The following is a 26,197-nucleotide window of genomic DNA, read 5'->3' on the forward strand; positions in this document are numbered from 1 at the left end:
ATTCCCCGGACTTGCGGTTTACTAATCTACCAGAAGTTAACGTTAGTTATTAGCGTTCCTCTTCAGATGCTATTTGGTGACGAACATGGTAATAATAGATAGACAATTCCCAGTACCCAGGAAGGAATATGTAGGAGACATGCATTTTAGGCAGGTCCCGTAGGACCAGAAAACGGAATTCACAACTCAGCAATCCAAAAGGGAAATATGTGTAGCTCTGCTGCTGCTTGGCAGGCTTAAATCCGAAGCGTCCAAAGTCAATACATCAGCCCCGGATGTAGGGAAACTCGCAAGAAAATCTCGGGATCGAGGTAACACAACACAATCACATCGTCATCATCCATCATCTCGGCATATCCTGGCACTTAAATACACCATAACAAATCATCAGTCTTCAGTAGGTCGGGCCCAGTTTCATACATTCTGGGGCAGTCAGGGAAAGGGGTATCATCGTTGCAATGGTCAAGAATATCAACAGGGAGTTTTAGGAAGCAGGCGCTGGAAGGGCTGGTGCTGATATATTCTTTTATGAGAAAACAACAGGCATCATGTCTCCCACAGTCGAGGACACCACACAGGTAATGCGCTGGACTCGGATTCTTCAGCGAGGCAGCATGTCGGGCATCCAAAAGCGGCCATTATCCAAAACACTGTTGAGATCGATCTGGTCCATATTGGGTCGGAGCCCGAGGTCCATCACGTCGCGCGCAACCGCCTTGATTTGCCGCATAATGCTCTGGGAGATGGCCCACGTGCGGGCCAGCGTCTTGAAGACGCCGATGGTCAGTGTGAGCCGGTCCCGACTGGGGTCAGGCATCTGGCCGGCTTTCACCGAGCAGGCGGCAAGCTGCACCATGGAGCTCAAAACCAAGGTGCAGATGAAGAACGGGGTGTGCTTGACGACAGGCATCCTAATGGATGCCAACGTCGAGATTTCGCTGGCGGCTTTAACGGCTTTCATGGCATGGGCATGGTGCGAGAAGGCCGGAATACTTAGCGGCCCATGATGACCGCAGATCACCTCCGCGGCCACAGCGGGAGATGATAGCAGATCCGAGCGCGGGAAGTGCAGATAGATAGACGACCCGTTGACGACCATAGTTGCCTGGAACATCATCTCATCCACTGAGCCATCAGGACGCAGAAGCTCAGCCTTCGACTCGGGCAAATGATGGAACCAGCTAGTAATCCGGGCGTCGGTAGCTTCAACCTGATCCTGCTGGCCTTCGACCATATCCTGAATGTCCACCACCCGCCCTAAGATCCGAGCCGCCTCGATGCGGTAGGTATAGGAGGAGAAATCCCGTTCTTCATCAGCGAACGCCCGCTCATCGAATTGTGCGATCGTCAATGGGGGCGGGGGAGCCAGTCCGTCCTGATAAATCCTCTCCTCGCACGGTAGTGGCACCTCCAAAGGCACGGTATTGCAACGGTATTGCGGCTGAACACCGAGGGCAGTCAGCATGGCTTCTATGATGAACAACTCCCACCAGGTTCGTCTCAGACTCTCCTCCCGCACGGGATCCCCCTCTCCCATGGTCTGGGCGAAGTGTCGGCTGTGCAGCCCCAGCTCAAAAGCCAGGTCCACGGCCATTGCGATGCATACTCCGGCATCAGCTCGCTCGTTCCGCGAATGAAGAACAATGGCCAGAAGCAACAGGGCCTGGACCTTTTCCACTGAAGGATCTTGTTCCATGACAGACGACATGACCGTCGGCCTGTACGTGTCACTGGACGCTGCGGGGGTGAAATGAGTGCCAATGAACTTGATCACATGTTCCAGGAAAGGCGGGACATGAGACCGATACAAGATCCGGAATGGGAGCAGGATGGGGTGGGAGGGGTGGAAGTAGGTGTAGTAAATATCAATGAGGTAATTGTCGCCAGGATTGGAAGAATACGAGTCCGGCGTGAGGGGGCTGTGAGCCGCGCGAAGGGGCTGCGACGAGACCGAGCCATCGGCCGTCAGTTCAGGGCTGGTCGTCGGAAGGGAAGGCGGCAGCGTGCTGGTGCTGGGTAGCGGCGTCGTCACTGGCATGAGAGGCATGTTCCCGGGAAGAACCCATTCAGAGGGGACATTGTAGAACGGCTGGGCTTCAAAGGAAGCCGATAGGTCGGAAGGGAGTTGATCGGGGGAGGACGGGTTGGCTCGGCGTTTCTTTGACGGGCCTTTGTAGCCGCGCCGCGACGGGGTGTACTGGCACTCGGCGCCCGTGGCTGCACAGCGGCCACAGACGGGTGTGTTGCCATCACATTTGAGATGCTTGTGTCGGCATAGCAAGCAGGCGAGGAGTGAAGGCCCGGCGTTCTTGGGCGGGTTGGGAGGTTTGGCCGTCACAAATGGGTTGATTCCCTGGTCCATGGTGGCAGACTGTCATAGATTGATTAACATGGGGACATCAATGTGTTGCGATCCAGCTGTCCCCTCTAAGCTACCCAAGAATCAATAAACACATCAGGGTGCATAGATAATGGGTAGGAGCTGTCTTGAGGAGCGCAAAGCTAGAGCGTTGAGGCAAAGCCGAGATCTGGATAGAGCGGGGAGAGCCGCTGTCTAGAATTCTTTGGGGGGGGGGGGGAGAAGGAGATTATGAGGGACAGACACGGGAGGGGGAAGAGGGGACAGAGGGGAAGAGGACAATCGGAAAAGAGGGATCATTCGCATACATACAGCAGATTTGAAGATTGAGGACAGCTGCAGAAAGTAGTCTCCAGATAGAATTTGACTCTTAGCTGTGGCCCATCCAACAAAAGAGACACACAGTAGGAGGGGAAGAAGCTGAGTGAGATGATACGATCGCAAATGCTAAAGAATAATTAATAACGGCCGGGCCGTTGCGGCCGCTGCCTGTATTCTTAGGCATAAGCTAGACCCAGGCCAGTAGGAGCTTCCACCCCTGATCGGGAAGTGGAATCGAGTCAAGTCAAAGCTACTGCTGCCTGAGCGATGAGGCAGCACAAAAGTGCTGACTGATAACTAAAGAAAGGAAGGCGTTAAGTTAACGAATTACGACGACTTTCCCCGAGAGAGCGCAAAGTGTCCTCCTCCGAACCGCCAACAGTCTGTTGCTCCCCATTGAAACAACGAATCTATCTTCGGAGATTAGGTATGTTCCTTGCATTGACTCAACCCAGCAGCCAACATGTCGCCTCAATTCAACCTTCCTTCCTACCCACTGCCCTGCATCCCATGATTAAGGCTAACGTGGCTTTCCCCGTTCTCCGGACAGTTAACTTACCATCTCCGCTATCTACTTCCCTCCCTCCTACAGCGCCGTACACTCTTCCTGCTGTGCATCACCACAAAACAACCTCAAGACAACCTCGATTGAACCTCAGACCTTGATATCTACAAACCTCTCCCGCAAAGAAACACAGTCATCGCAATGATCACCGACGACGAGCTCCACCGCCTGGCCGTCTTCCTCGGCAGCTGCGCCATGATGATGATTGTCCTCTACCACTTCCTCGAAGTCAACGCTAAGGACGACGGCACCGAACTCGACGCTCCCGCTGATCAAAAGGTGCCCGGGATCTCGCAGGAGACGGCGGCGGCGGCAGCGGCCGTGGGATCGTCGTCGTAAGGTGTCACTGGGGGGAAAGGCAAGACTGGCTAGGGCGGATGTATACCCACAACCTGAACGTTCTGTTTACTTCTTTTGTTATTCTTTTCTGTCGCGTTTACTCTTGTGTTCTGTGTCTTGAGTCTAGTTTAAGCGAATGACTACGGGGTGGAAGAGACCAAAGGCGATGGGCTTGTTTGTTTAAAATACCCGGGCGGTGGTCTTTTGGGCTCCCATCCAATGCATCGTTTATTTTGTATGAACCACTTCGGATGTGTCTTCGTATGTGTGTATTGTATGGACGTATATCACCTTTCAGATGTTCCCAGCTTTTCCACTATGTTAATGTACAAATTTGTGGTATCCTGGGTAAGTAACGGGCTGAGGACATACCAGAGCTGGGTAGAGTCAAAGGACACCCTCCACAAAAGCAACCGTAACACCTACGCTTCGAGAACGACGCTCTCGGATGATTGATTCAAGAAAAGCCGAGAAAGAGAAAAGATCACACCACCCAATGCAGAATGCCGGTTTCCGTAATATGGAGATACCATAGGTTTAGACAACCACTTCATAAACATCCTCCTCAGTGCTCTGTCGCTCATTCCGCATAAAGTTAGTCAATCCGCACCCGCCCGGGTCCAAACCCACCCCGATCTGTTCTTTCAGTCGCTGCACAGCCTTGAGGATTTCCTGCGCTTTTTGCTGCTGGGTAGCTCTGCCGTGAACTTTATGGTAGGCGCGGATCGACGAACCACTCGCCGGGAAGATGAGCATGTCATCCATGCCAGGTCGACCGTTCTGAGGAATCGTAGACAGTCCTGTTTCGCTGGTATTTTCACCTATGATAGTGCGAGCAGAAGTCAAATAATTAATGATTGCCCTTCAAAATGCTACAAGTCACGCGTAAAGTGGAAATGCGATCATCCAGATGATTTCTCACCAGGTATTGGCACAGATGGTCCATCGCCCAGCCTCCAAGCGATAGAGTCCAAATGGTCCTTCTTCACGTGCTTAAAGAGCAGCGCCGCAGGCATGGGCTCCGGGTGTGTGCATCCCTTCCAGCCGCAAGTCAGCTGCTGAGAGACATGAACCTTGAAAATGTGTTTCTTAAGCCCCTCCAGGTTATGAAGCTCGGCACGACAAGTCGTCCACTGACAGCCGAAAACCTGGTACTTCACCGGTTGTGAGCTCGTCGTCGGTACCGGCTGCTGCTTGGGCTTATTGCCGCTCCCAGGCGGACGACCGGGTCCCCGCTTGCCCACCATCGCGCTCGCTGGTGTTTTGGGTGGGGAACGTGACTGCGGCTGCGGCGGCGGCGGCGGCGGCGGCGGCTGCGGCGATGGTGGTAGTGGGGTGTACGGCGGGTACAAGTGAGAAGGACCACCGGTTCTGGGAGGATGCTGGACCTGCGAGCTAGGAGACTGAAAAGAGATTTGGGCGCTAGGTGGAGGTTGAGATAGCTGCACTCGCGGTTCCGGGCTCGGAGGCAATACCTGCTGAGGTTGTACAGATGATGGCGGGACTGGGGCTGATGGGAAGTTCAGATGAGGCGGAGCAGGAATCGGCTGCGGCGGTCGCAGCGCGGGACGCGGCGCGGAAAGTTGGTTGGACGGCGGAAGGGAAGCGCCCGTCCGTCCTTGGTCACGTGCTTCTTGTAAATCTACTAAATCCCATCGAAATGTCGCCAGATCTGACCCGTTTTCCACATGCGTGAACACATCACGTAGACGGAAGAGGTGGTGGTTCAGAGCTTCTTCAGTTGGATGACGACCGGATGCAATCAGGACATCTCTGGCAATGGTCTTAGGGTCATAAGTCAGCTTCCGAGCAGCATCCGCTTCATCTATAGGCTTCACAATGTCGGCGCGGTGTTTCAGATAATCCTTCGCCTTGAGCCCCGGCGTGGTTGCGGGAGAGTAACTGAAGGCTGACAGCCCACCTAGCGGAATTGAGGGATGCGCAGCATTCGTGAACGCAAACGACGCCGGTTGCTGTGATGTCTTTGGAGGTCCGACGCGACGTTTCTTAGCAGGTTTTCCAGGCTCCGGACCCGTAGACGCATTGAGCTTCTGCTTCTGAGGATTCAGTTGCGAAGGCGCTGGGCCGGGCGCGGGAGCAGGAGCCGGCTGACCTCCGGGTTGTGGCATCTGGGACATGCTGTCCGATGGCTTCTGATGAGGCCCAGCGGCTGAACTTTGGTAAGGTCCGCCCGTATGCTGAATTGTTGCTAAATTCTGTACCAGAGTCTGCGGTAATACCCTGTAAGGCGCGGCAGAGGAGTTCTGATTGGACCCGCCTGCATTTTGATTTACTGGTGGGTTCTGCGGTATGCCTTGTGAGGGAACTGTGAAAAACCCAGCAGTAGGAGCATGGTTGAATCCGCCTGTAGCCTGGGTTACTGGTGGATGTTGCGGAGGCGCGGAGTAAGCCGAGGGTGACGACATCGGCTGAGGCGTTGGATGGTGAACAGTTCTTTGCGCCTCAGGAGGGACTGTCTTCGAGGTCGGCGGAGGCGCGCGCCCAGGCGCAGCTGCTGAGGCCGTTCTGTTTCCATCAGGCATTGTTGTCCAGGCTCTTTGAGGGCCAGTTGAGGGGCCTGACTGAGGTGCGCGAGGGGGCGCGCTGTTGGGAAGCTGGGTTTGTTTGGGGATAAGCAATTGAGGAGACCTTGTGTTCCGAGGCTGAGGCGAAGCTGTCTTCGTAGGCGGCGGAGCAGGTGCTGCAGGTGCTGCTGTTGTAGTAGGTGGATAGGGTTGCGTTGGCTGTTGAGGCTGTGGAGACGGTGCCCGCTGCGAGTGATAGATAGCTTGCTGCGCTATATTCTGATACGACTCGGATCCCCTGACAGGAGCAAAATGAACCTGCGAGCCTTGCGTCTGGGACACGGCAGGTGGCGCGCCGGTCGATGGAGGCGCATAACGAGGTGGAGCTTGCGGCGGGCGAGATTGTGCTGGAAAAGAAGCGGGCGCTGAGGAAGAGGTAACACCGGTAGGCCCCACATTGGTTCTTTCCGCTGATGGACGACCTTGAGGGTAAGGTGGTTGAAATCGAGCGTGACTCGTTCCGGGCGACGGGTGGGACATTTGAGACGGCGGGGGCAAGGCAAAGTACGGATTTGCTTGAAAGTATGCCATATTATTGTCCTCAAACCTCTGCACCTCGGGGTCGTAGCCGTAGCGCAGGTAACTCTCCAGCCACTGAATGTCATCGTTGTTTGACATTCTTCTTTGCCGGTGTTGGTGCCAGGCCGCGTTATCAGGGTTTCAGGCGCGAACAGATTCCCGTCTGGATCATGACATGAGATTGAATGGCATAGATGTATGCAAGGGAGAGAGAATTGAGGGATTGTTGGTAACACATCAGTACTGCATAACAAGAAAAAGTAACACGCTATGGAAACGAGAACCGAAGCTTGACGCGACTACGGATAGCGCATCGCGAAATGCTATAGAACAATGACCGGAGGATCATCGACCCGGAACGCTCATCAGATAGGCAGGCGGTAAGAGCTGATTCGTACTTGCTGGGACTAGCTATAACCCGACGAATGAGAGCGCTTCCAGTAAGGCTAAGCGTGGCTAGATCATGTGACGCACACTAATCATTGAAAAGGTCCGCGGAAGTCGACCCTTGACTTCTGTTCAACTCACAACATCCGAACACTGTCAACACTCCTGGGAATGTGCAATATGACCATGCTCCTGAGTTGGCGGATATCTGCTCGAGCGTCTTAAATGATTGGGACAATTTGCAGACAAGCAAGCGCTATGATATTGGTCGCATCAACGATGCAATTCTCCGGACTTGACAACCTTTCACTTGCGTGGGCAATGCGACAGCTCCGGACGCCGATCCACGAAGGCCAATGGCTTAGTGGGTCTGAATCTTCGTGCTCAACCTTCGACGAAGCGCAAGCTCACCGGCATGGACCGAAGCATCCTGCTCGAGGAACTCGACTGTCGCGATTACAGCGATTACAACTGGTCAAGGCAGAAGACTTGAATGGAAACTACCACGACAAACGTAGCTGATTTCTCTCTCATGATACCCCCCTAAAATCTCTTCCAGAGACTGCGCCAGGTTTATCTCCCCATCAACCCTTCACAATGCTTGATGGGGTATACGACTGGCGAAGAAGGAATAGCAAATAACTTATACCTGGATCTTATCCAGGGGGTTCGTTTGCCTCGCTTGCAGACCCGCACTGATGTTACTTCGGTAGCAAGGACGCCGTGGGTTTGAGAGTGAGACACATATTGTAAACTCTAGCACTTAGCTTTGGTAGCTAATCAATTGAAAAACATGTCACGATACCTGATTCTTGTCCCTCTCGATCTTTGTTCTACTGGTTATCCACCTTCCAACGGTGTTCTGTGATACTACACAAGACGTGAATTTGATGGCTGCGGTTGGTTTCCTAATATGTACTACTGATGAGCTCTGCAGTCTACTTCTTGAGCTGGTTCGAGACATACCCAACCTTAAGCCTGTTGTTCTATTTTCCGCATCCGGCAATATGTTTTTATGTATCGAGCTATATCTGCCAATGTTTGATATATCGCCGCATTCTTATCAAAGTCCTCATCTATACACAGATATAAATAGTAACATAGAAGTAAACCAGACTACATTATCATGATACTATACAAAATTAGAAAATTGAGCCTCCATCCATCTCACAGTTCAGCCCACCAACCTCAACTCGATGCCGACACCCGTTTTCAGCAATCATGAGCCCATGTATAAAAAAGCAACGCAAGAGAACCGCAAGTCAAAACAAATGCAAATAACCACGCGCAACATGCAACACGCAACAAAAAAAAAAGGCTCAATCTCAAACTTCACAAAAAAGGATGCAACACCACAAACCCGCCCGCCGACCCAATCACCCATTTTCCACACACTGCCAATCACGCCAATCAACCCACGCACTTGCCCCAAGCCGGCAAACCACACCCCATCCCCACAAACAGATACACCAGGAACACGACGACCACCACCAGCAACACAACCAACTTGACATTCTTCCACCACATCCGGCGGCGCAGCCCGCGGCTCCGCACCCGGAAATCATGCGCGCTGCCGCCAAGCCGATCCGTCTTGTCGACCAGCAGGTCGATGCGCTCGCCGCGCTCCAGCACGCGCTCGATGTTCTCCGTCATGATGTCGCGCACGCTGTCGATCTCTCGTCGCGCCGAGGCGAGCGAGTCCGACGGCGGCGCCGTGTTGTACGTCTGCAGCAGCGCGCGGAGGTCCGGGTTGAACGCGGCGCAGCCGTAGGCGGGGAGCGTGGCGAAGTCGGTGCTGGCCGGAGGGTAGGTCGCCAGAAACTTGCGCTTGATCTCGAGGAGGAAGGCGAAGGGGATGCGGCGGCCTTGTTCGGCGGTTGCGACCACGATGTAGCTGAGTGGGGCGTAGGAGTTGGGCTCCGTGGATGAGGAGGAGTCATTGTTGCTGCTGCCGCTGGGGGAGTCGGCGATGTAGTGCACGAATAGGCGCTCGTGCGTGTAGGTGAGCTTCTGGGGTTGGTCGTGGGAGATCTTCGGGAGGATGATTGAGGCGAGGGAGGAGGCAGCGGATGAGGAGGTGTTGGGGGAGGAGTGTTCGGCTAGGATGGTGGTGCGGTGGGCGATGCAGGAGCTAGATTCCCAGGGGGTGGATTGGTTAGTTATGGACTTGATAACTTAGTTGGATTGGGTTGTGAAGGGGACTGAAGCTGGCTGGCTAGCAGCTGGGTTGTTTTTTTTTTCGGTGTTGAGGTTTGTGGGTTGGTAAAGACGTACTACAGCAGAAAGCTCGAGGGCTTCGAGGATGAGGCGGCGGCCATGATGTTGAGATGTTTATAATTCTGCCAATGTTGTGTTGTTACCGCAAAAGGTCGTCACCGGCTGGTAGGACAGGCGAGGAGGTCGCAGTTGTTGTCTCTGTCTGGTGCCTGGAGGCATTGATTGCGAGATAAGATCATCGGTCCGTGACGTCGCCGCCCCCAATCCCCGGATTCTATCACGTGCTACGCGGCCGCGACTTTCTACACAAAACCAAACATTTGCTAAGTGAGACGATCTTGCTCTAGATTCTAGCCAAAAGTTTCTCTGTAATATCTCACATGAAACCTCTTTCGTCTCAATGCATAAGCCTAGAGTGGCTGGACCGCATTTTCAAGTGACAAGTCTTCAAATTCTGCGATAGATTGTTCAATACCGCTTCTTTCGCTTGCCATACTGAACGACATGACATCCGTGCCAAATCCATCGATGGCCCCGTGCGACGCACCTTGCACCGTACTCTCAAACACGGTGGATGAATAGTCTGAGAGCGGCTCCGAAGCAACCGAGCTTCCCATATGTATCCCCGGTCCCGGCGTCGCAAACCCTGCATGCTCGGCATTTGGTATGTCAAGGTCGGCAAAGACACCTCCAGAGCCATCGTCGTTACCTCCCGCCCACAAGGGAAGATACTTCATTTCATTCGCAGTCAGGCAGCTGACACAGTCGGTAAGTAGCTGATCCGTATCAGATCGATAGGACCCGCGCATCCTCTCTGACATTGAGTGCAGATACGAAGAAAGTTGGTTGAAAAAATCATGAGGGTTAAAGTTATAGTACCATTCCGGGTCGAAACCTCTGAGATGGCAGGTTGGACCGGAGGGTTCTTCGATTGAGAGACGCCCCAGGGTGTTGTTCCATGCTGAATCCAGCTCTTCAGTGTGGCGTGCAATAACAAGATTTGCGCCATAAATGGGACGGCCTGAGCCGAAGTGGGCGTTGTAGCGGTTGGCCTCTCCAATCATGTCATCCGTGTCGATAAATCCAATCTTGGTATCTTTCTGCGCTCGAAATGGCTGTAGATGACGGCCCAGATCGGCGACCGATTGATTTGCGATGGAGTTGGCTGAGCGCAGGCTTACGAAAGCTGACGGTGGGAGATCGCTCCAATTTTTTGACCCGAGGTTCTTCCAGAAGGTGCGGCTCATAATGCGCTCGGTATAATGCATCTTGGTATAAGCTTTCAGAAACCGCTCTCCCGGGTAATCATCGTCGGGCTCATTAAGCACTGAGATCTCCTTCCAAGTTACCAGGTCGGTATTTAATGCATCGATAATATGATATCGCACATAGTTTTTGAGACACTTGATGAGCTTAGATGCAAGTGAACAAGGAGGGCCGCCTGCTTCGTGTAAGAGCACTTTGCGGACCGCAGGCAATCTTTCCAGCCATTGCATCTCGCTGCCAACGAGCTCAAGGAAAGTGTCAATGACATGGTCCTTGAAGCTTTGACTGGCATACTCCACTCGCTGCCGGTCCTCATCATTCAGAACCTCCCGCACCCGGCCGTACAGAGTTTCGTGCAAATCCCAAGGACGGGTATGTGTTGCGTCCGGCTCCGCCATGAGTCGCAAAGATGCCTCTCCGACCAAGACCGAAAATGAGTCCTGGCACAAATAATCACACTGGATAGAGCAAGCTATTCCGTATGCAATCTCGGGGTGGATTTCAATGAGCAGAGAATTCCTACCCTCGTAAATCCAGGTCAGGATCGGGACCTTGGCCCGTGGATGATGGGCGATGCCATACAGCTTAGCCAAGGCAAGGAATATCCAGAGCTTGCACGGAGTGTTAAGCTGAGGTTTAAAACCCTCTAAGGCTTGGAGGACATGAGCAATCCCCCGGCAGTTACGAGCCTCCGAATACTCAATAGGGATGTCAGGCTCGTCACTGCTACTGGAGCGTTCAAGTCCATCGTCTATGCCGCTAACAAGATGAGATGGGAGGGTCCAGCGAGCTTGTGCGAGAGCCCATTTTCGTAACCCCAGCGGACACGAAAGCTCTGCAGTGAACCTCACCCCTTCATCATCTGTGGTGGGCGGCGTGAGATCAATAACAAACTTCACACCATCAGGCAACGCCCCACCCAGCTTGCGACGTTTTAGGACTCGGGACTGAACTCTAGGCTCAAATAGTTCGCGAAAATAGGTTGAACCCGTGGACAGTAGACTCTGGCTGTGAACTCGGTGAGGAATCGTAACTGCGCGTTGTGGTTGCAAGGAATAGCTTGACCGGCCGTGTGCTTGTGTGTCGTCGATGTAAACGAGGGTGTCAGCACTGCCCATAAGGAGCAAGTCAGGCCCGTTGCTGAGATCCATCGCGATGCCTGGAACCAAAGTGATGTCTTGTGGTGTGAGATGGCTGAGTCGATCGGAGGGCTTTGGGGTTGGTCCAGGAAATATCAAAACCAAGTTCTGAACTGAAGCTGAGAAATAAGAATGGAAGACTGGATGGAGAGTCGGCGGGGAGGAAGAAGAATGAAAGAGAAAGTGTTGACTCGAGAAAAGAAGAAGAGAGGAGAGGAGAGTAGAGGAGACGTGAGAAAAGAAAGATGAATGTATACAGCAGATGAGTTGTGTTGTGAATGAAAGGCGGGAAGGAAGAGAGAGAGAGAGAGAGACCTGCCCGTCACAGCCTCAGCCCAGCCTTACTTGCTGCCTATAGCTGAATGGCTAGCTCTGTGGCGTAGAGCTCACCGACGATGGTCCAGTACAAGTAAATAAGGTGCGAGTGACTGAATCTTGAAGGTATCGCTTTCTCGGTTATAGTCGTCTCTGCTAAAGTGTAAATAAGTGAATCAGTCTTGACAGTTTGCTGACACAACCAACCCTTGCATTGCGAAGTAGCACAGCAAACAAAATAGACAAACCGAAAACTGTCTGACTTGCCGTTTATGACCTCCTCACTGGGTGCTATGGAGAGTCTCTTGCAAAGTCAATGTGTTACAAAATGAATTTGTGGGGAGACAGTCATGAATATCCTTCAGGGCAGGCCATCCACTTTATACTGCGGAAGACAAAATAGGCACTCAAGCGAAGATAGGAAGTTTTTGGAGGGTTATCCCTAACTCTGGGTTGTGTGAAAATGCGATCAATTACCTTAGCATTACATACATGTATGCCGGATCAAGTCCGGACTAACCAGGCTGCAAGATTAGGCAACCCATGCCCGTTTGTCATATTTAGATTGGTGGTCTCAGCCCCAGACTTGGTAAGAGAAGCTTGTCTCAGAAATGGCTGCAAGGCTGAGTCATTAAGGAAGCGGTTTAGAAGCTCTGTGAACATTCAGCATAAGACGATACGGGGACTGATAGCATTATGTTGAAATAGCCTTTCAAAAGTGGGAAAGGGTATCAAATAGAAGAAAGCTATGTAGCATAACAACAAATTGATGAGACAGCCAACCAAATACTAATACAAAACATTGAACAGGTCATAATCATTGATGCATCAACATAATAAAACCGCTACCTATCCTGTGAATCGGGGTTCTCCTCGCGCAACTGAGTACCTGACTCGTCTGAGTATTGGCCTTCGCTGCTAGCCTTGCTTTTGCGAGACCCCGGGCCGTTCTTGTTTTCCTTCTTGTCACCCGCCCGTCTCTTCTTCTTCTCGCGCTGAGTAGTGGCTTGCTCATCAGGTCGACTTTGACTGCGACTCGCACCCCCGCGCCGGAGGTCCTTGACTTCTTTGATCACCTCGCGGAAACCTTCTTCAATGTTGTTCATCCGAGCCAAGACAAGTTTACTGAGCATATCTTGGTTACTGCTCGGACTGTCGGGGCGTCTGATGTTGCCCGTTGCGTAGGCCATTTGAGTGGTCATACTTGACGGAGCCCCGCCAAGGAAGCCGTTCGTGATTGCTTTGTTATCACCCAGGTCGGAGCCCAGACCGTCGAGTATTGATGACTGATGGCGTCCTCTAAAATGAGAGTCGGGTGCTGAAAAGCCATTCATGTCAGGAACAGACATGGGGTCAGATCTATGCAATGTCGTGACTCGGGACCGACCTCCATCCGTACTGTGTCGTCGTAGAGCCCAAGGCCCTCTGGATGGCGGTCCGATTATACTGCTTGCGCGGTCTGGAGTGTGAGCCCTCGGTCTGACAGGATTTAGGGAAGCATCCGTTTCCTCATGTTCACTTCTCCGAGAGATCGGATTATAGAGCATAGTGGCACCCGAGTAGTTGCGTTTATGATATTTGATACGCCGAGTGGGACTGCTCTTGCGAGACTTGAGTCGAGCCGTTGAGGGTCGGGAGCTGAAAAATTTTGGTTGCGTGGTGTGAGAGCTTTCATTTGCGTTCATGAGGGTGTTCTCCTCAGAGTTCTTTGACGGCGACCGATGTTCTCTCTGCTCCCCAGTACATTCGCCATTATCGTCGCTAGTTAGCTCATCATCACCCTCCATTCCTGTTTGCCGAGAAAGCTGTCGGGTTCTCGCAGGGATTAAGAAGCCTCTCCCAGGACGAGGCGTAGCTGGTGATGATGCCACAGGCTGTGCAGAATCCTCAGGATTAGAGGCAGCCGACCGGTTCGACTCTGTGAAATCGCGCAGGCTTCGTGTCATTCGCCGCTGGTATCCTGATCTATTCCTTGGTAATCTTTCTAAACGATTCACTTCGTCCGAGTCTTGCTCATCAGGAGGATTAATGGGTCCTGAACCCATGGTCTGCATCCAATGATTGACAGCCAGGTCGTTTTCTCGGGGATGAAGCTTCCTTAGTCCTCTACTTGGTTCATCCTGATAAGGTTGTCGGAAGACAGCTTCCAGGGCCCGATCCTTCTGGTAAGTAGCCACCGAGGGCTCTCGTACAAGTCGATTTCCCTGAGAGGTAAAGGCTCTGAACCGGTTGCGACGAGGTCGAAAGCGGTTTGCCCTGTCGATGCGAGCAGAAGGATCAATGAGGTCGATAGAATCAATGACTTGGAAGCTGAGTATCGTCTTCTCATAAAAACAGATGGAAAATAGGATTGGCAAATGGGTAACTTTGATGATTGTGCGATTGAGCCGAACGAACTGTCTGAAAGACATGAAGTAGCGGAATGGAGCAATCAACCATGCCAGTATGTTCGTCGGCGCAACATAGGAGAAGAGGGCATCCGACTTCACCATGGAGATGGTATTGACAGCGAAGAGAAATTGATGCTCTTGGTTGGCGTTTTGCACAATACCCATGAAGGAATTGGTGAGAACTGTGATCAGGATGGTCACAACAACAAAATGACAAATGAAGAGGAAGATAGTCAATATGAGTTTCCCCAATGCGTTGTAGTCTTCCCACAGGGTCCACGCAGTCGGGGTGAATCCCATCAGCATCTGAAATAGAGCATAAGCCACGGCGCCAGGCGAGTGGTCCTCGCCGTTGCCAAACGAAAGTGTAAATGCAACGAAAAATCCACTGCAAGCGATGATAATCAACAGAAACACTGCGATGAGGTCCGACGCCATGATCCGGAAAGCGATGAGCAGTTGAGAGAAGTAGCGATAATGATCGAGGATTGAAAAGAGGCGTGGGAACAACAATACAGCATTCGCAGCCAAGATATCGTATGCCTGATCGGCGATGTATTTGTTGCGTGTGTAGGGCATGACAGCACCATAAAGCCGCATGCAGTAATAGCAGAAGAGAAGGAACAAAATGCCGAGGTCAAACAGATTCCAGAAGCTCATGAGATATAGACTGAAGCCCTGTTCGTTGAAACCGACTATCTCGTCGAGCATGAAGCCAGCGCTCCATAACCAGAAAATAATCTCGAGGGAGGTGATCTCAAGGCGACGTTGTTGCAGAACGGCCAGAAACAGAATCAGTAAAATTGCGAACGACAGTGTGGATAGAAATTGACGATAACGAGGCACTCGCAGCCTGGACAGCTTGAACAGGGAAGCATCTCTTGGATCATAAATAGTCACTGAACGGCGCAGGTTGGACATTCCAGATTGTGTCCGCTGGTGGGCTGGTACCAGGTTGGGTGTCGAGCCATAAGTTAGCCCTCCGTTCTGTTGAGGTCTTGCTAGCGAGCGATGAAGATTGTCAGCAGCTGAATGAAACACTATTGTGCCTGCCCAAATGGCCTCTAGCTGTTGTACGACAAGTGGATGCGATAAAAATCGTTTGGCTTGAGCCCGAATGGCTATTTCGAGGCAGGAGATGCGAGCGATGCCAGGTCGCTTGTTACCCTGCGTGGATTTCCAGCCGAGTGCGCGTTCAGTGGCCGCCTGTCCATTGAGTGGGTAGAATTCATAGGACAGAGCATCGATCAGTTCTCGCGTTGTATACTCCCTCAGTAACTTGATAGAGAGAAGTTCGCAGACCATGGCCCTGGTCTGGCTCACACCACTGTTTCCCGGATTTGAATGAACCTCTTTTGTGAATTGCAAGCAGTTGGTCATCAGCGCGTATAACGTCGCCCTGGAGAAGTGTGCCGTTCGGATTTTCTGCTGAATAGGCTTCACAAGGAATTGAGAAATCTGGGGCGATCGCAATTGATCCCATGTTAAGGTAGTTTCGCAGCGCGTGACGATCAAAGGGCGAATGGCGTGTGTGATATCATAAACTGGAAGAGTATCTAGAGTTCGTAGAATGGTTAGCCGATGTATATGCGCAGCTCATGGCATATGCTGTTTCATACCGAGGTGAGAGGCAGAGAAGATAGGAAGAAGAGGGCTGGTTTCAACAGGGGTATCTTCCTCTTCCTCTTCATCTTGATCGGGACCCGGTCCTCGACCATCTGCTTCACCAAAGCCATTATGTTGACCGAACTCTCCATATTCTTGTTCCCACCCCCTTTGCGGGGCGTTGTTATCAAAGAACGGCCATGGTGAATCTCGAGTAGTATAAGGTGATGAGAACGGAGAATGATCCGCATACGTTCTCCGTTTCTTTGGGCGTAAGAGAGAGGCGAGCATTCTTTTGAGCGATCCTGGAAAGTCACGATCGCGCGGGAAGCGGTGGCTCCAAGGTCGTTTATCTTATCATGTTCCAGCAGCACCAGAAACGAGCAAAGAGAGCAAGGTACTATTCAAGTTCAAAGACGTCGACGGAAAGACCAGCAACAGCCTGTGAAGAGATTGATAGAGGGATTAGTGAAAGTCGCCAGGCAAGTTCGCGTGATCGGAGTAAACATTTTTGCGCCGAGTTAGATAAACAGGGAGAGCTACCGAATGATGAAACGATTTGCTGCAAAAATTGACGCAGCTCACATGCGCCTGCAGTGCATCATCAGCAGCAGAAGGGATTGGAAGATCGCAGGACTCGCAGGAAATTTATCAGCCATCTTGAGATTTCATGCGACAACGCCCAGGCCGCGTCTTAGCGCAAGATAAGTAGCTGCTCTAAGCCTTGGCTAGCCCAGGCCGAAGCACTGACCTGGATAGTGAGACTATTACGTAGGGGAACTCGGAAGGGAGGCCGGCCTTAATTATGGCGCGGTCACGGATAAGCTAGTGAGTTACTTATCGCGGATAGTCTATTTACTCAGTAACTATCTCTCTACTACAGGTCGACCGCCCGCCCCTCTTCAGATTGTACTGCACATCAATGCATGCACTTTCAAGATGAAAATTGTACACTTCATCCATCTGGATAAGTCAAAATCTATGAAAGTACTGAGGTGTTGTTATCGCCAGTTCTTGCTAGCATATCCAGGATCCCATACTGGTCGGGTATTGGCCCATTGATCAATTTCTCGAGAGATAAGGAAGGTCAGATGATGCTGTATGACCCTCCCGCATTCCAACAATTAACCTGATTGCGTTCTTAGTGGCGTTACATCGTTATAGTACACATGGGCATATATGAATAGGAACAAGTCCTTTTTTTCGGTGTTTGGTAGTTGGAGTCTGCCACTAAACTACTATCTACTGGACAGTATACACTTTTCTGCAGTGTACCCTCAGTGTACCCTCAGTGTACCTTCGATGTACTGGGGGGCTCTGTCTGCCGCTCAACCGGGATCGGTACCGCCAGTCGGGGGCAAGGATGATTCATATTCCGTAATTGATCCAGGCCAGATCCAAGGCAGGGAACCAAGCTGCTGCTCACCGCCTGCACTAATTCCGCTGCACGCGAGGTCGATCAGCACTAAGAGTGGCGAGCCTCCTCTCGCGACCAATTAAATTCCGTGCCAAGTGCCTGCAACGGGTATAGGGCGGCTTCGGCAGATTTTGGCTGGGGACGGGGCCTCTTCATGACAAAAATACCTACGGTACGGAGTAAACTACGGGCACGGAGAAGTCACAGCAGAACCGGCCCGTATCTGTGTGGCGTGTGCAGAACCATTCCCCCCTCTTCCCCCTCCATTTCTTCCCCCGAACCCCTCCAACAAACCGATGATCGGAGGAGGCGAGGTGTTTCTATTAGCCAACAGCCAACCTGTATGACCTCACCCACGAGGCCACTGCTGTGGTTGTCTTTTGCCCCCCTCCCCTTCCTCTCGCCTCTTCAGTGGTTTTACATGATATGCCACTGTGATCATTGACTGTCAATAGCATTGCGACTCGAATGAAGACATTTGCGGCGTGTTTTGGATTGTTCGCAAGCGATAATAGGGGCCATTATATAATAGAGTGAGCTACATGAAAGCATCCAGATCACCCAGAAAGAGTAAGGTCGAAAGCGTAAAACTTTAGAAAAATTTTCCTCGCGGGCGGTAGATCATGGCAGAACGCCCATCAACCCCCGGATCGGTGAAACGAGTAGTCCAATGAGAAAGCTCCATAAGCCCCCCGTACACAAAATTTTTATTCTGAGATTTCTGCTCGTCTCCCTCTTCTTCTTTTATTATTCCTCTTCCTCTGCAGAAGCAGCGAAACGACATCCCTCCCTCCTTCTTGCATCTTTACAAAAAGGATCTTGGAGACTGCTGATGCTACGGTAGAGAGAATACCTCTGACACACAGTCCCCGAGAGGACCTTTTCCCCTCCCCCCACAATCCACCGCTATGCCCCAATCCACCGAGGAGGTTGCGCTCCCCTCCAGCCCTCTGGCTGGAGGCGCCGTGGCCTACAACCAGATCAACAAGGAATTGCAACCGCTTCCTCCTATGGAGGCTCACAATGGAGCCGTGATCGCTCCCGCATCCTCTCCCACCCGTGACAGCAACGGAAGGATGATGTCCCTTGAGCTCGAGGATGGCACAGTCTACCAGGGCTACAGCTTTGGTGCTGAGAAGAGCGTTGCTGGTGAACTGGTCTTCCAGACTGGTATGGTAGGATACCCCGAGTCGGTCACCGACCCTTCCTACCGGGGCCAAATCCTGGTCATCACATTCCCCTTGGTTGGCAACTATGGTGTTCCGTCTCGGGAGACCATGGATGAGCTCCTGAAGACTTTGCCCAAGTACTTCGAATCCACTGAAATTCACGTGGCGGCTTTGGTTGTCGCAACCTATGCCGGAGAAGATTACTCTCACTTCCTGGCTCAGTCTTCCCTTGGCCAATGGCTGAAGGAACAGGGCGTCCCTGCCATGCACGGTGTTGACACGCGTGCTCTCACGAAGCGTATTCGCGAGAAGGGTAGCATGCTTGGTCGTATGCTCCTCCAAAAGTCTGAATTCGTCGACAGCGCTACTGAAGTCCCCACGGAGAAGGATAGCTGGCGACCCTTCTTCGAGGAGACTGAGTGGGTTGACCCCAACAAGAAGAACCTTGTTGCTGAGGGTGAGTTTCCCGATACGCCACTCTCCACCAAGAAGCATTTTGACTGATAATGATGAAACAGTATCCATTAAGGAGCCTAAGCTGTTCTCTCCTCCCGAGGATATTGCCCTGAAGCACCCCTCCGGACGTCCGGTCCGTGTCCTGTGCTTGGACGTCGGTCTCAAGTTCAACCAGCTGCGCTGTTTGCTTGCTCGCGGTGTCGAGGTTCTTGTCGTCCCTTGGGACTACGATTTCCCTACCCTTGCCGGAAAGGATTATGACGGCCTCTTCGTTTCCAACGGTCCTGGTGACCCCGCTACTCTCACTACCACCGTCAACAACCTTGCTAAGACCATGAAGGAGGCCCGCACTCCCGTGTTCGGTATCTGCTTGGGTCATCAGTTGATTGCCCGCTCTGTTGGTTGCCAAACCCAGAAGATGAAGTTCGGTAACCGTGGTCACAACATTCCTTGCACCAGCATGGTCTCCGGCAAATGCCACATCACTTCTCAGAACCACGGTTTCGCTGTGGATTCGACCACCCTTCCTGAAGGCTGGGAGGAACTGTTCGTGAATGCCAACGATGGTAGCAACGAAGGTATCCGCCATGTCAGCCGTCCTTTCTTCAGCGTCCAGTTCCACCCCGAGAGCACACCCGGACCTCGGGACACTGAGTTCCTCTTCGACGTCTTCATCAACACTGTCAAGGACACGATTGCCAACCCCGAGGCTCTCACCAAAGCTGTTTCCTTCCCCGGTGGCGCTATCGAGGACAACGTCAAGGCTTCTCCTCGTGTCTCTGTCAAGAAGGTTCTCATCTTGGGTAGTGGTGGTCTGAGCATCGGACAAGCTGGTGAATTTGACTATTCCGGTAGTCAGGCCATCAAGGCCTTGAAGGAAGAAGGAATCTACACCATTCTCATCAACCCCAACATCGCTACCATTCAGACGTCGAAGGGTCTTGCGGACAAGGTTTACTTCCTCCCAGTCAATGCCGATTTCGTGCGCAAGGTCATCAAGCACGAGAGACCCGATGCCATTTACGTCACTTTCGGTGGCCAGACTGCGCTGCAAGTCGGTATTCAACTCAAGGATGAGTTCGAATCTTTGGGCGTTAAGGTCCTCGGTACCCCCATTGATACCATTATCACCACCGAGGATCGTGAGCTCTTTGCTCGTAGCATGGACTCCATCGGTGAGAAGTGTGCCAAGTCTGCCTCTGCCTCCAACTTGGAAGAGGCTCTCAGTGTCGTTGAGAGCATCGGCTTCCCCGTCATCGTTCGTGCTGCCTATGCTCTTGGCGGTCTCGGCAGCGGTTTTGCCGATAACATGGAGGAGTTGAGGGATCTTTGCACCAAAGCCTTTGCTGCCAGTCCCCAGGTTCTCATTGAGCGCAGTATGAAGGGCTGGAAGGAAATCGAGTACGAAGTCGTTCGTGATTGCAGGGACAACTGTATCACCGTCTGTAACATGGAGAACTTTGATCCTCTCGGTATCCACACCGGTGATTCAATTGTTGTCGCTCCTTCCCAGACCCTCTCTGACGAGGACTACAACATGCTGCGTACAACTGCAGTCAACGTCATCCGTCACCTTGGCGTTGTTGGTGAATGTAACATTCAGTATGCTCTCAACCCCTTCTCGAAGGAGTACTGCATTATCGAAGTCAACGCTCGTCTCTCGAGATCTTCTGCACTTGCTTCCAAGGCCACTGGTTATCCCCTTGCCTTCATTGCGGCCAAGTTGGGTCTCAACATCCCTCTGAATGAGATCAAGAATTCCGTCACCAAGGTTACTTGCGCTTGCTTCGAGCCTTCGCTGGATTACTGCGTTGTGAAGATTCCCCGTTGGGATTTGAAGAAGTTCACCCGCGTCTCTACTCAGCTTGGATCTTCCATGAAGAGTGTTGGTGAAGTCATGAGCATCGGAAGAACCTTCGAAGAAGCAATTCAGAAGGCCATTCGCTCCGTTGACTTCCACAATATGGGCTTCAACGAGACTAACGCTCTCATGTCCATCAAGGGCGAATTGCAGACTCCTTCTGACCAGCGTCTGTTCGCAATCGCCAACGCCATGGCCGCTGGCTACAGTGTTGATGAAATTTGGAAGCTCACCTCGATCGACAAGTGGTTCTTGAGCAGACTCAAGGGTCTCAGCGATTTCGGAAAGCTTATGACCTCGTACAATGCTACCACTGTGCCTAGACCCCTGATCAAGCGCGCCAAGCAGCTTGGTTTCTCCGACCGTCAGCTGGCTAAGTTCTTGAGCTCCAACGAGCTTGCTGTCAGACGTATGCGTGTCGAGTCGGGCATTGTTCCGATCGTTAAGCAGATCGATACTGTCGCTGCCGAGTTCCCCTCGTTCACCAACTATCTGTACCTCACCTACAATGCGTCTGAGCACGACGTGAACTTCAACGACAATGGTATCATGGTTCTCGGCTCTGGTGTCTACCGCATTGGTTCCTCTGTCGAGTTCGATTGGTGCTCTGTCCGTACCATTCGTACTTTGCGCGAGCAGGGCCACAAGACTGTCATGGTCAACTACAACCCGGAGACTGTCAGTACCGATTACGATGAGGCTGATCGTCTGTACTTCGAGAACATCAACCTTGAGACCGTTCTGGATATTTACCAGTTGGAATCCTCTAGCGGTGTTATCATCTCCATGGGTGGCCAGACCCCGAACAACATTGCTCTGCCCCTCCACCGCTTGAACGTCAAGATCCTCGGTACTTCCCCTGAGATGATTGATGGCGCTGAGAATCGTTACAAGTTCTCTCGTATGCTGGACCGTATTGGCGTCGACCAGCCAGCCTGGAAGGAATTAACCAGCATCGATGAGGCTACTGGATTCTGTAACAAGGTCGGCTACCCCGTGCTTGTGCGTCCCTCTTACGTACTGTCTGGTGCTGCCATGAACACTGTCTACTCTGAGCATGATCTGGCCAGCTACCTTAACCAGGCTGCCGATGTCTCGCGTGAGCACCCCGTCGTTATCACCAAGTACATTGAGAACGCAAAGGAAATTGAGATGGATGCTGTCGCTCGTAACGGTGTTATGGTCGGACACTTCATCTCCGAGCACGTTGAGAACGCCGGTGTCCACTCTGGTGACGCTACCTTGATCCTGCCCCCTCAGGACCTGGACCCTGAAACCGTCCGTCGCATTGAAGAGGCTACCAGAAAGATCGGTAATGCTCTCAATGTCACCGGTCCTTACAACATCCAGTTCATTGCCAAGGACAACGATATCAAGGTTATCGAGTGCAATGTGAGAGCTTCCCGCTCGTTCCCCTTCGTATCCAAGACCATGGGTGTCGACCTCATCGAGATGGCTACCAAGGCCATGATTGGAGTGCCCTTCGCCGAGTATCCTCCTGTCTCCATTCCCAAGGACTACGTCGGTGTGAAGGTTCCTCAATTCTCCTTCTCCCGTCTCTCTGGTGCTGATCCTGTTCTGGGTGTTGAGATGGCTTCGACCGGTGAAGTCGCTTCTTTCGGACGTGACAAATATGAAGCTTACCTCAAGGGCCTGATCTCCACTGGCTTCCGTCTCCCTAAGCGCAACATTCTCTTCTCTATTGGTTCTTACAAGGAGAAGATGGAGATGCTCCCGTCCATTCGCAAGCTCCACCAGTTGCAGTACAACCTGTTTGCCACCGCTGGTACTGCTGATTTCCTCAAGGAAAACGGCATTCCTTGCAAGTTTCTTGAAATCCTGCCTGGTGAAGAGGAGGACATTAAGTCCGAGTACTCTCTCACTCAGCACTTGGCCAACAACCTCATCGATCTGTACATCAACTTGCCGTCAAACAACCGCTTCAGACGCCCTGCCAACTACATGAGTAAGGGTTACCGTACTCGTCGTATGGCCGTTGACTACCAGACTCCTCTGGTCACCAATGTCAAGAACGCCAAGATCCTGATCGAGGCCATTGCCCGCCACTACGATCTCGCTGTCCGTACTCTGGATTACCAGACCAGCCACCGCACTATCATCCTTCCCGGTTTGATCAACGTCGCTGCTTTCGTCCCTGGCCTTGTCACCCCCGGTTCCTCCGATTTCGAGCTCATGACCAAGGCTTCCATTGCCTCCGGGTTCAGCATGGTACGCGTCATGCCCGTGGGTGTCGATGCCTCGGTTACCGAAGCGGCTGCGCTCAAGGTTGTCCAGCAGAACGCCCAGAAGGGTGCCTTCTGTGACTTCAACTTCTCTGTTTCCGCGACGTCGACCAACGCTGACCAGATCGGCCAGTTGACTGGAGATGTCGGTGCTCTCTTCATTCCTTTCAACCACCTTTCCGGTAACATTAGCAAGGTTGCTGCTGTCACTAGCCACTTCGCTGCTTGGCCTTCTAGCAAGCCCATCATCACCGATGCTAAGTCTACAGACTTGGCCTCTGTGCTGCTCCTGGCTAGTCTCCACAGCCGCAACATCCATGTGATGAACGTGACTTCCAAGGAGGACATTACCCTGATCGCTCTCAGCAAGGAGAAGGGTCTCAAGGTGACCTGCGATGTGTCTATCTTCTCTCTGTTCTTCTCCAAGGAAGACTACCCCGAGTCCTTCTTGCCCTCCGCTGAGGATCAGAAGGCCTTGTGGGAACACTTGAGCACTATTGATGTCTTCTCCATCGGTAGCATTCCCTTCCAGCTAGCTGGTGATAAGGGCTCTGCTGTTGTTGGTGTCGCTGAGTCCCTGCCTCTGCTGTTCACCGCCGTTGCTGAGGGCCGCTTGACTATTGAGGACATCATCGCTCGCCTTTACGAGAACCCTAAGAAGATCTTCGAGATCCACGACCAGGCTGACAGCTCCGTTGAGATTGAGATTGACCGCCCTTACACTTTCCAGAGTCCTCATGGCTGGTCGCCCCTCAATGGCAAGAATGTCCGTGGTGCTGTGCAGCGTGTCACGTTCCAGGGCAAGACCTCTTGCCTCGATGGCGCGCTCACTCCCGACGCTCCCAAGGGAATTGACATGTCTACTCACCGGATCGCTCCTGCTTCCCCGTCTGTGAAGGCCATGTCTCCCATGGTTCGCGCTCGCCCGGAGAGTTCGTTCGACCGGAGACTCTCCATCTCTGGCACTCCTCTTCGCCAAGCCCGCCGCGCAGCCGAACAGGCTGCTCCCGCGGTTGGTGAACTCGGCCCTCCCCTGTACACCCCGGTGCCTCAGATCTCCTCTTCCTTGATGGACATGCTTTCTCGCTCTCCCTTCAAGCAGAAGCATGTGCTTTCGGTGAACCAGTTCACTCGCGCCGATTTGCACTTGCTCTTCACCGTGGCCCAGGAGATGCGCTTGGGTGTTCAGCGCCAGGGAGTGCTCGACATTCTCAAGGGCCGTCTGCTAACTACCTTGTTCTACGAACCCTCCACCAGAACTTCCGCCTCTTTCGACGCTGCTATGCAGCGCCTTGGTGGACGGACGATTGCCATCTCCACTGAGCACTCTTCCACCAAGAAGGGCGAGACTCTCCAGGATACTCTGCGCACTCTTGCTTGCTACGGAGACGCTGTTGTTCTGCGTCACCCTGATGCCAACAGCACTGAGATTGCGGCCAAGTTCTCCCCTGTACCCGTCATCAACGGCGGAAACGGCAGCGTTGAGCACCCCACTCAGGCCTTCTTGGACCTCTTCACCATCCGTGAGGAGCTTGGAACTGTCGGAGGTCTCACCATCACCTTTACCGGTGATCTGAGATACGGCCGTACTGTCCACTCTCTGCTCAAGTTGCTCCAGTTCTACGACGTCCGAGTGCAGCTCGTTGCCCCCAAGGAGTTGTCTCTGCCCGAGGAGGTCCGCCAGCAGATTGTTGCCTCTGGCCAGCTTGTTGTGGAGTCTGAGGAATTGACCCCTGAGATCGTCGCCCGCTCCGATGTTCTGTACTCCACCCGTGTCCAGAAGGAGCGCTTTGCCGATCTCGAGCAGTATGAGCGTCTCAAGAACACCTTTGTCATTGACAACGCTCTTCTCAAGCACGCCAAGAGCCACATGGTCGTTATGCACCCCTTGCCTCGCAATGCTGAGGTCTCGGAGGAGGTTGACTTCGACCAGCGGGCTGCTTACTTCCGCCAGGTTAGTGTGACTTGGCCATCTAATATGTTTGAATATACGCTGACTTGGACACAGATGAGATATGGCCTTTACTGCCGCATGGCTCTTCTTGCCTTGGTCATGGCACCCTAGGTCATTTCTGGGATGATGTACGATATGCGGGCAAACCAAAGGATATCTGTGCTCTCACAGTTCTGATTGGCGACCTCGATTATCATGTGTTTCCTATTTGTTTTTTTCCCGTTTCGGCATTGGCTTTGCTTTCGAAAAGTTGTTCAATGTCATTACATACACCCCGTAGGCTATTTGCGAGGCATATAGAGATGCTCGCATGTTAGATTAGATTTAATTTTCCCTATTTCCAATTATACGATCCCGTTATGTGTATGGATTGTATTCTGTGTGTGTTGTGTTTTGCGTGTGGTGTGTGTGTTGTGTGTATGGTGTGTGTGATGTGTGTGTGGTGTGTGTTGCGTTCGTTGCGTTTTGTGTGTGTGTTATGTGTTTGGCGTGTTTCTGGCGTGTTTTCTTTGTTTTGTGACTTGTTTTCTGCTCCTCTTTCGTTTCTTTCAATTTCTTTTCTTGGGAGTTATTGGGATTGGAAGGACACTGGGATTTGGGATTTGGGATTCAGGATTTGGGAAGGGAAACTGGCGTTGAAGGGACAGCCGGAAGGCTACCCATTTTTGGGCGGGACTGGAATTCCCCCAACTTTATACCCCTGGGACAACAACTTGGCAACGACGACTACAACGACGACTACAACGACTATTACAATCTGTGGTTGATGGCCCTGCTGCTAGCAGCAATCAACTTACCAATCAATATAATCATTATTTCTTCAGACTTATGCTCCATCTCTTTGTTAGACCTGATTGTTGCCCCGTAACAAGTTTTCTTTTTCTCGAAACATTATTTGTCGAAACATGATAGCATCTTCTGCTGTCTTGCTCGTGATTCGCGCGACGTTGGTATATTGTCAACTTGGAAGCATTGAAGCACGTACTAGTAAGCAAGGCCTAATGGAGGCTAATTAATTACCCTTTGCGGACTCCGACGATAAGAGCCGGGCGATGCATAGTCTACGATCTTCCCCTCCTTTCTGCTTTGT

General features: G+C 52.3%; 8 protein-coding genes across 8 annotated transcripts; 3 read left to right on the forward strand and 5 right to left on the reverse strand.

Annotated features, from left to right (window-relative positions):
• Positions 1–170: 170 nt before the first annotated feature.
• Positions 171–2,732, reverse strand: BO82DRAFT_46622 (Zn(II)2Cys6 transcription factor). Its single transcript, XM_025641225.1, has 2 exons — positions 2,668–2,732; positions 171–2,371 (listed from the first exon to the last, which is right to left on the reverse strand). Exon 2 carries the CDS (start codon positions 2,360–2,362, stop codon positions 602–604), a length of 1,761 nt encoding a protein of 586 aa, XP_025493343.1. The 5' UTR covers positions 2,363–2,371; positions 2,668–2,732; the 3' UTR covers positions 171–601.
• A 289-nt stretch (positions 2,733–3,021) lies between these two features.
• BO82DRAFT_353139 (dolichyl-diphosphooligosaccharide--protein glycosyltransferase subunit 4) lies at positions 3,022–3,893 on the forward strand. Its single transcript, XM_025634887.1, has 2 exons — positions 3,022–3,107; positions 3,231–3,893. Exon 2 carries the CDS (start codon positions 3,387–3,389, stop codon positions 3,582–3,584), a length of 198 nt encoding a protein of 65 aa, XP_025493344.1. The 5' UTR covers positions 3,022–3,107; positions 3,231–3,386; the 3' UTR covers positions 3,585–3,893.
• Positions 3,839–5,803, reverse strand: BO82DRAFT_353140 (putative C2H2 finger domain protein). Its single transcript, XM_025634888.1, has 2 exons — positions 4,507–5,803; positions 3,839–4,405 (listed from the first exon to the last, which is right to left on the reverse strand). The coding sequence occupies exons 1-2, from the start codon at positions 5,720–5,722 to the stop codon at positions 4,122–4,124; spliced, it is 1,500 nt and encodes a 499-aa protein (XP_025493345.1). The 5' UTR covers positions 5,723–5,803; the 3' UTR covers positions 3,839–4,121.
• Positions 5,804–8,112: 2,309 nt separating this feature from the next.
• BO82DRAFT_431180 (synaptobrevin family protein) lies at positions 8,113–9,502 on the reverse strand. The gene is made up of 2 exons (XM_025640680.1): positions 9,350–9,502; positions 8,113–9,206 (listed from the first exon to the last, which is right to left on the reverse strand). Exons 1-2 carry the CDS (start codon positions 9,391–9,393, stop codon positions 8,486–8,488), a joined length of 765 nt encoding a protein of 254 aa, XP_025493346.1. The 5' UTR covers positions 9,394–9,502; the 3' UTR covers positions 8,113–8,485.
• A 120-nt stretch (positions 9,503–9,622) lies between these two features.
• BO82DRAFT_332561 (uncharacterized protein) lies at positions 9,623–11,709 on the reverse strand (the record flags this gene model as incomplete). Its single annotated transcript, XM_025633182.1, has 2 exons — positions 9,623–10,217; positions 10,311–11,709. The coding sequence occupies 2 exons, from the start codon at positions 11,707–11,709 to the stop codon at positions 9,703–9,705; spliced, it is 1,914 nt and encodes a 637-aa protein (XP_025493347.1). The 3' UTR covers positions 9,623–9,702.
• A 1,014-nt stretch (positions 11,710–12,723) lies between these two features.
• Positions 12,724–16,500, reverse strand: BO82DRAFT_307320 (ion transporter). Its single transcript, XM_025632278.1, has 2 exons — positions 16,022–16,500; positions 12,724–15,958 (listed from the first exon to the last, which is right to left on the reverse strand). Exons 1-2 carry the CDS (start codon positions 16,296–16,298, stop codon positions 12,858–12,860), a joined length of 3,378 nt encoding a protein of 1,125 aa, XP_025493348.1. The 5' UTR covers positions 16,299–16,500; the 3' UTR covers positions 12,724–12,857.
• Positions 16,501–18,332: 1,832 nt separating this feature from the next.
• BO82DRAFT_280071 (bifunctional carbamoylphosphate synthetase/aspartate transcarbamylase) lies at positions 18,333–25,218 on the forward strand (the record flags this gene model as incomplete). Its single annotated transcript, XM_025631286.1, has 2 exons — positions 18,333–19,050; positions 19,112–25,218. The coding sequence occupies 2 exons, from the start codon at positions 18,333–18,335 to the stop codon at positions 25,216–25,218; spliced, it is 6,825 nt and encodes a 2,274-aa protein (XP_025493349.1).
• A 27-nt stretch (positions 25,219–25,245) lies between these two features.
• Positions 25,246–25,938, forward strand: BO82DRAFT_46731 (uncharacterized protein). The gene has a single exon (XM_025641226.1). The coding sequence runs from the start codon at positions 25,467–25,469 to the stop codon at positions 25,872–25,874; it is 408 nt and encodes a 135-aa protein (XP_025493350.1). The 5' UTR covers positions 25,246–25,466; the 3' UTR covers positions 25,875–25,938.
• The last annotated feature ends 259 nt before the right edge of the window (positions 25,939–26,197 follow it).

This window comes from Aspergillus uvarum, assembly GCF_003184745.1.
Source record: "Aspergillus uvarum CBS 121591 unplaced genomic scaffold BO82scaffold_18, whole genome shotgun sequence".
In the NCBI taxonomy this organism is placed as follows: domain Eukaryota; kingdom Fungi; phylum Ascomycota; class Eurotiomycetes; order Eurotiales; family Aspergillaceae; genus Aspergillus; species Aspergillus uvarum.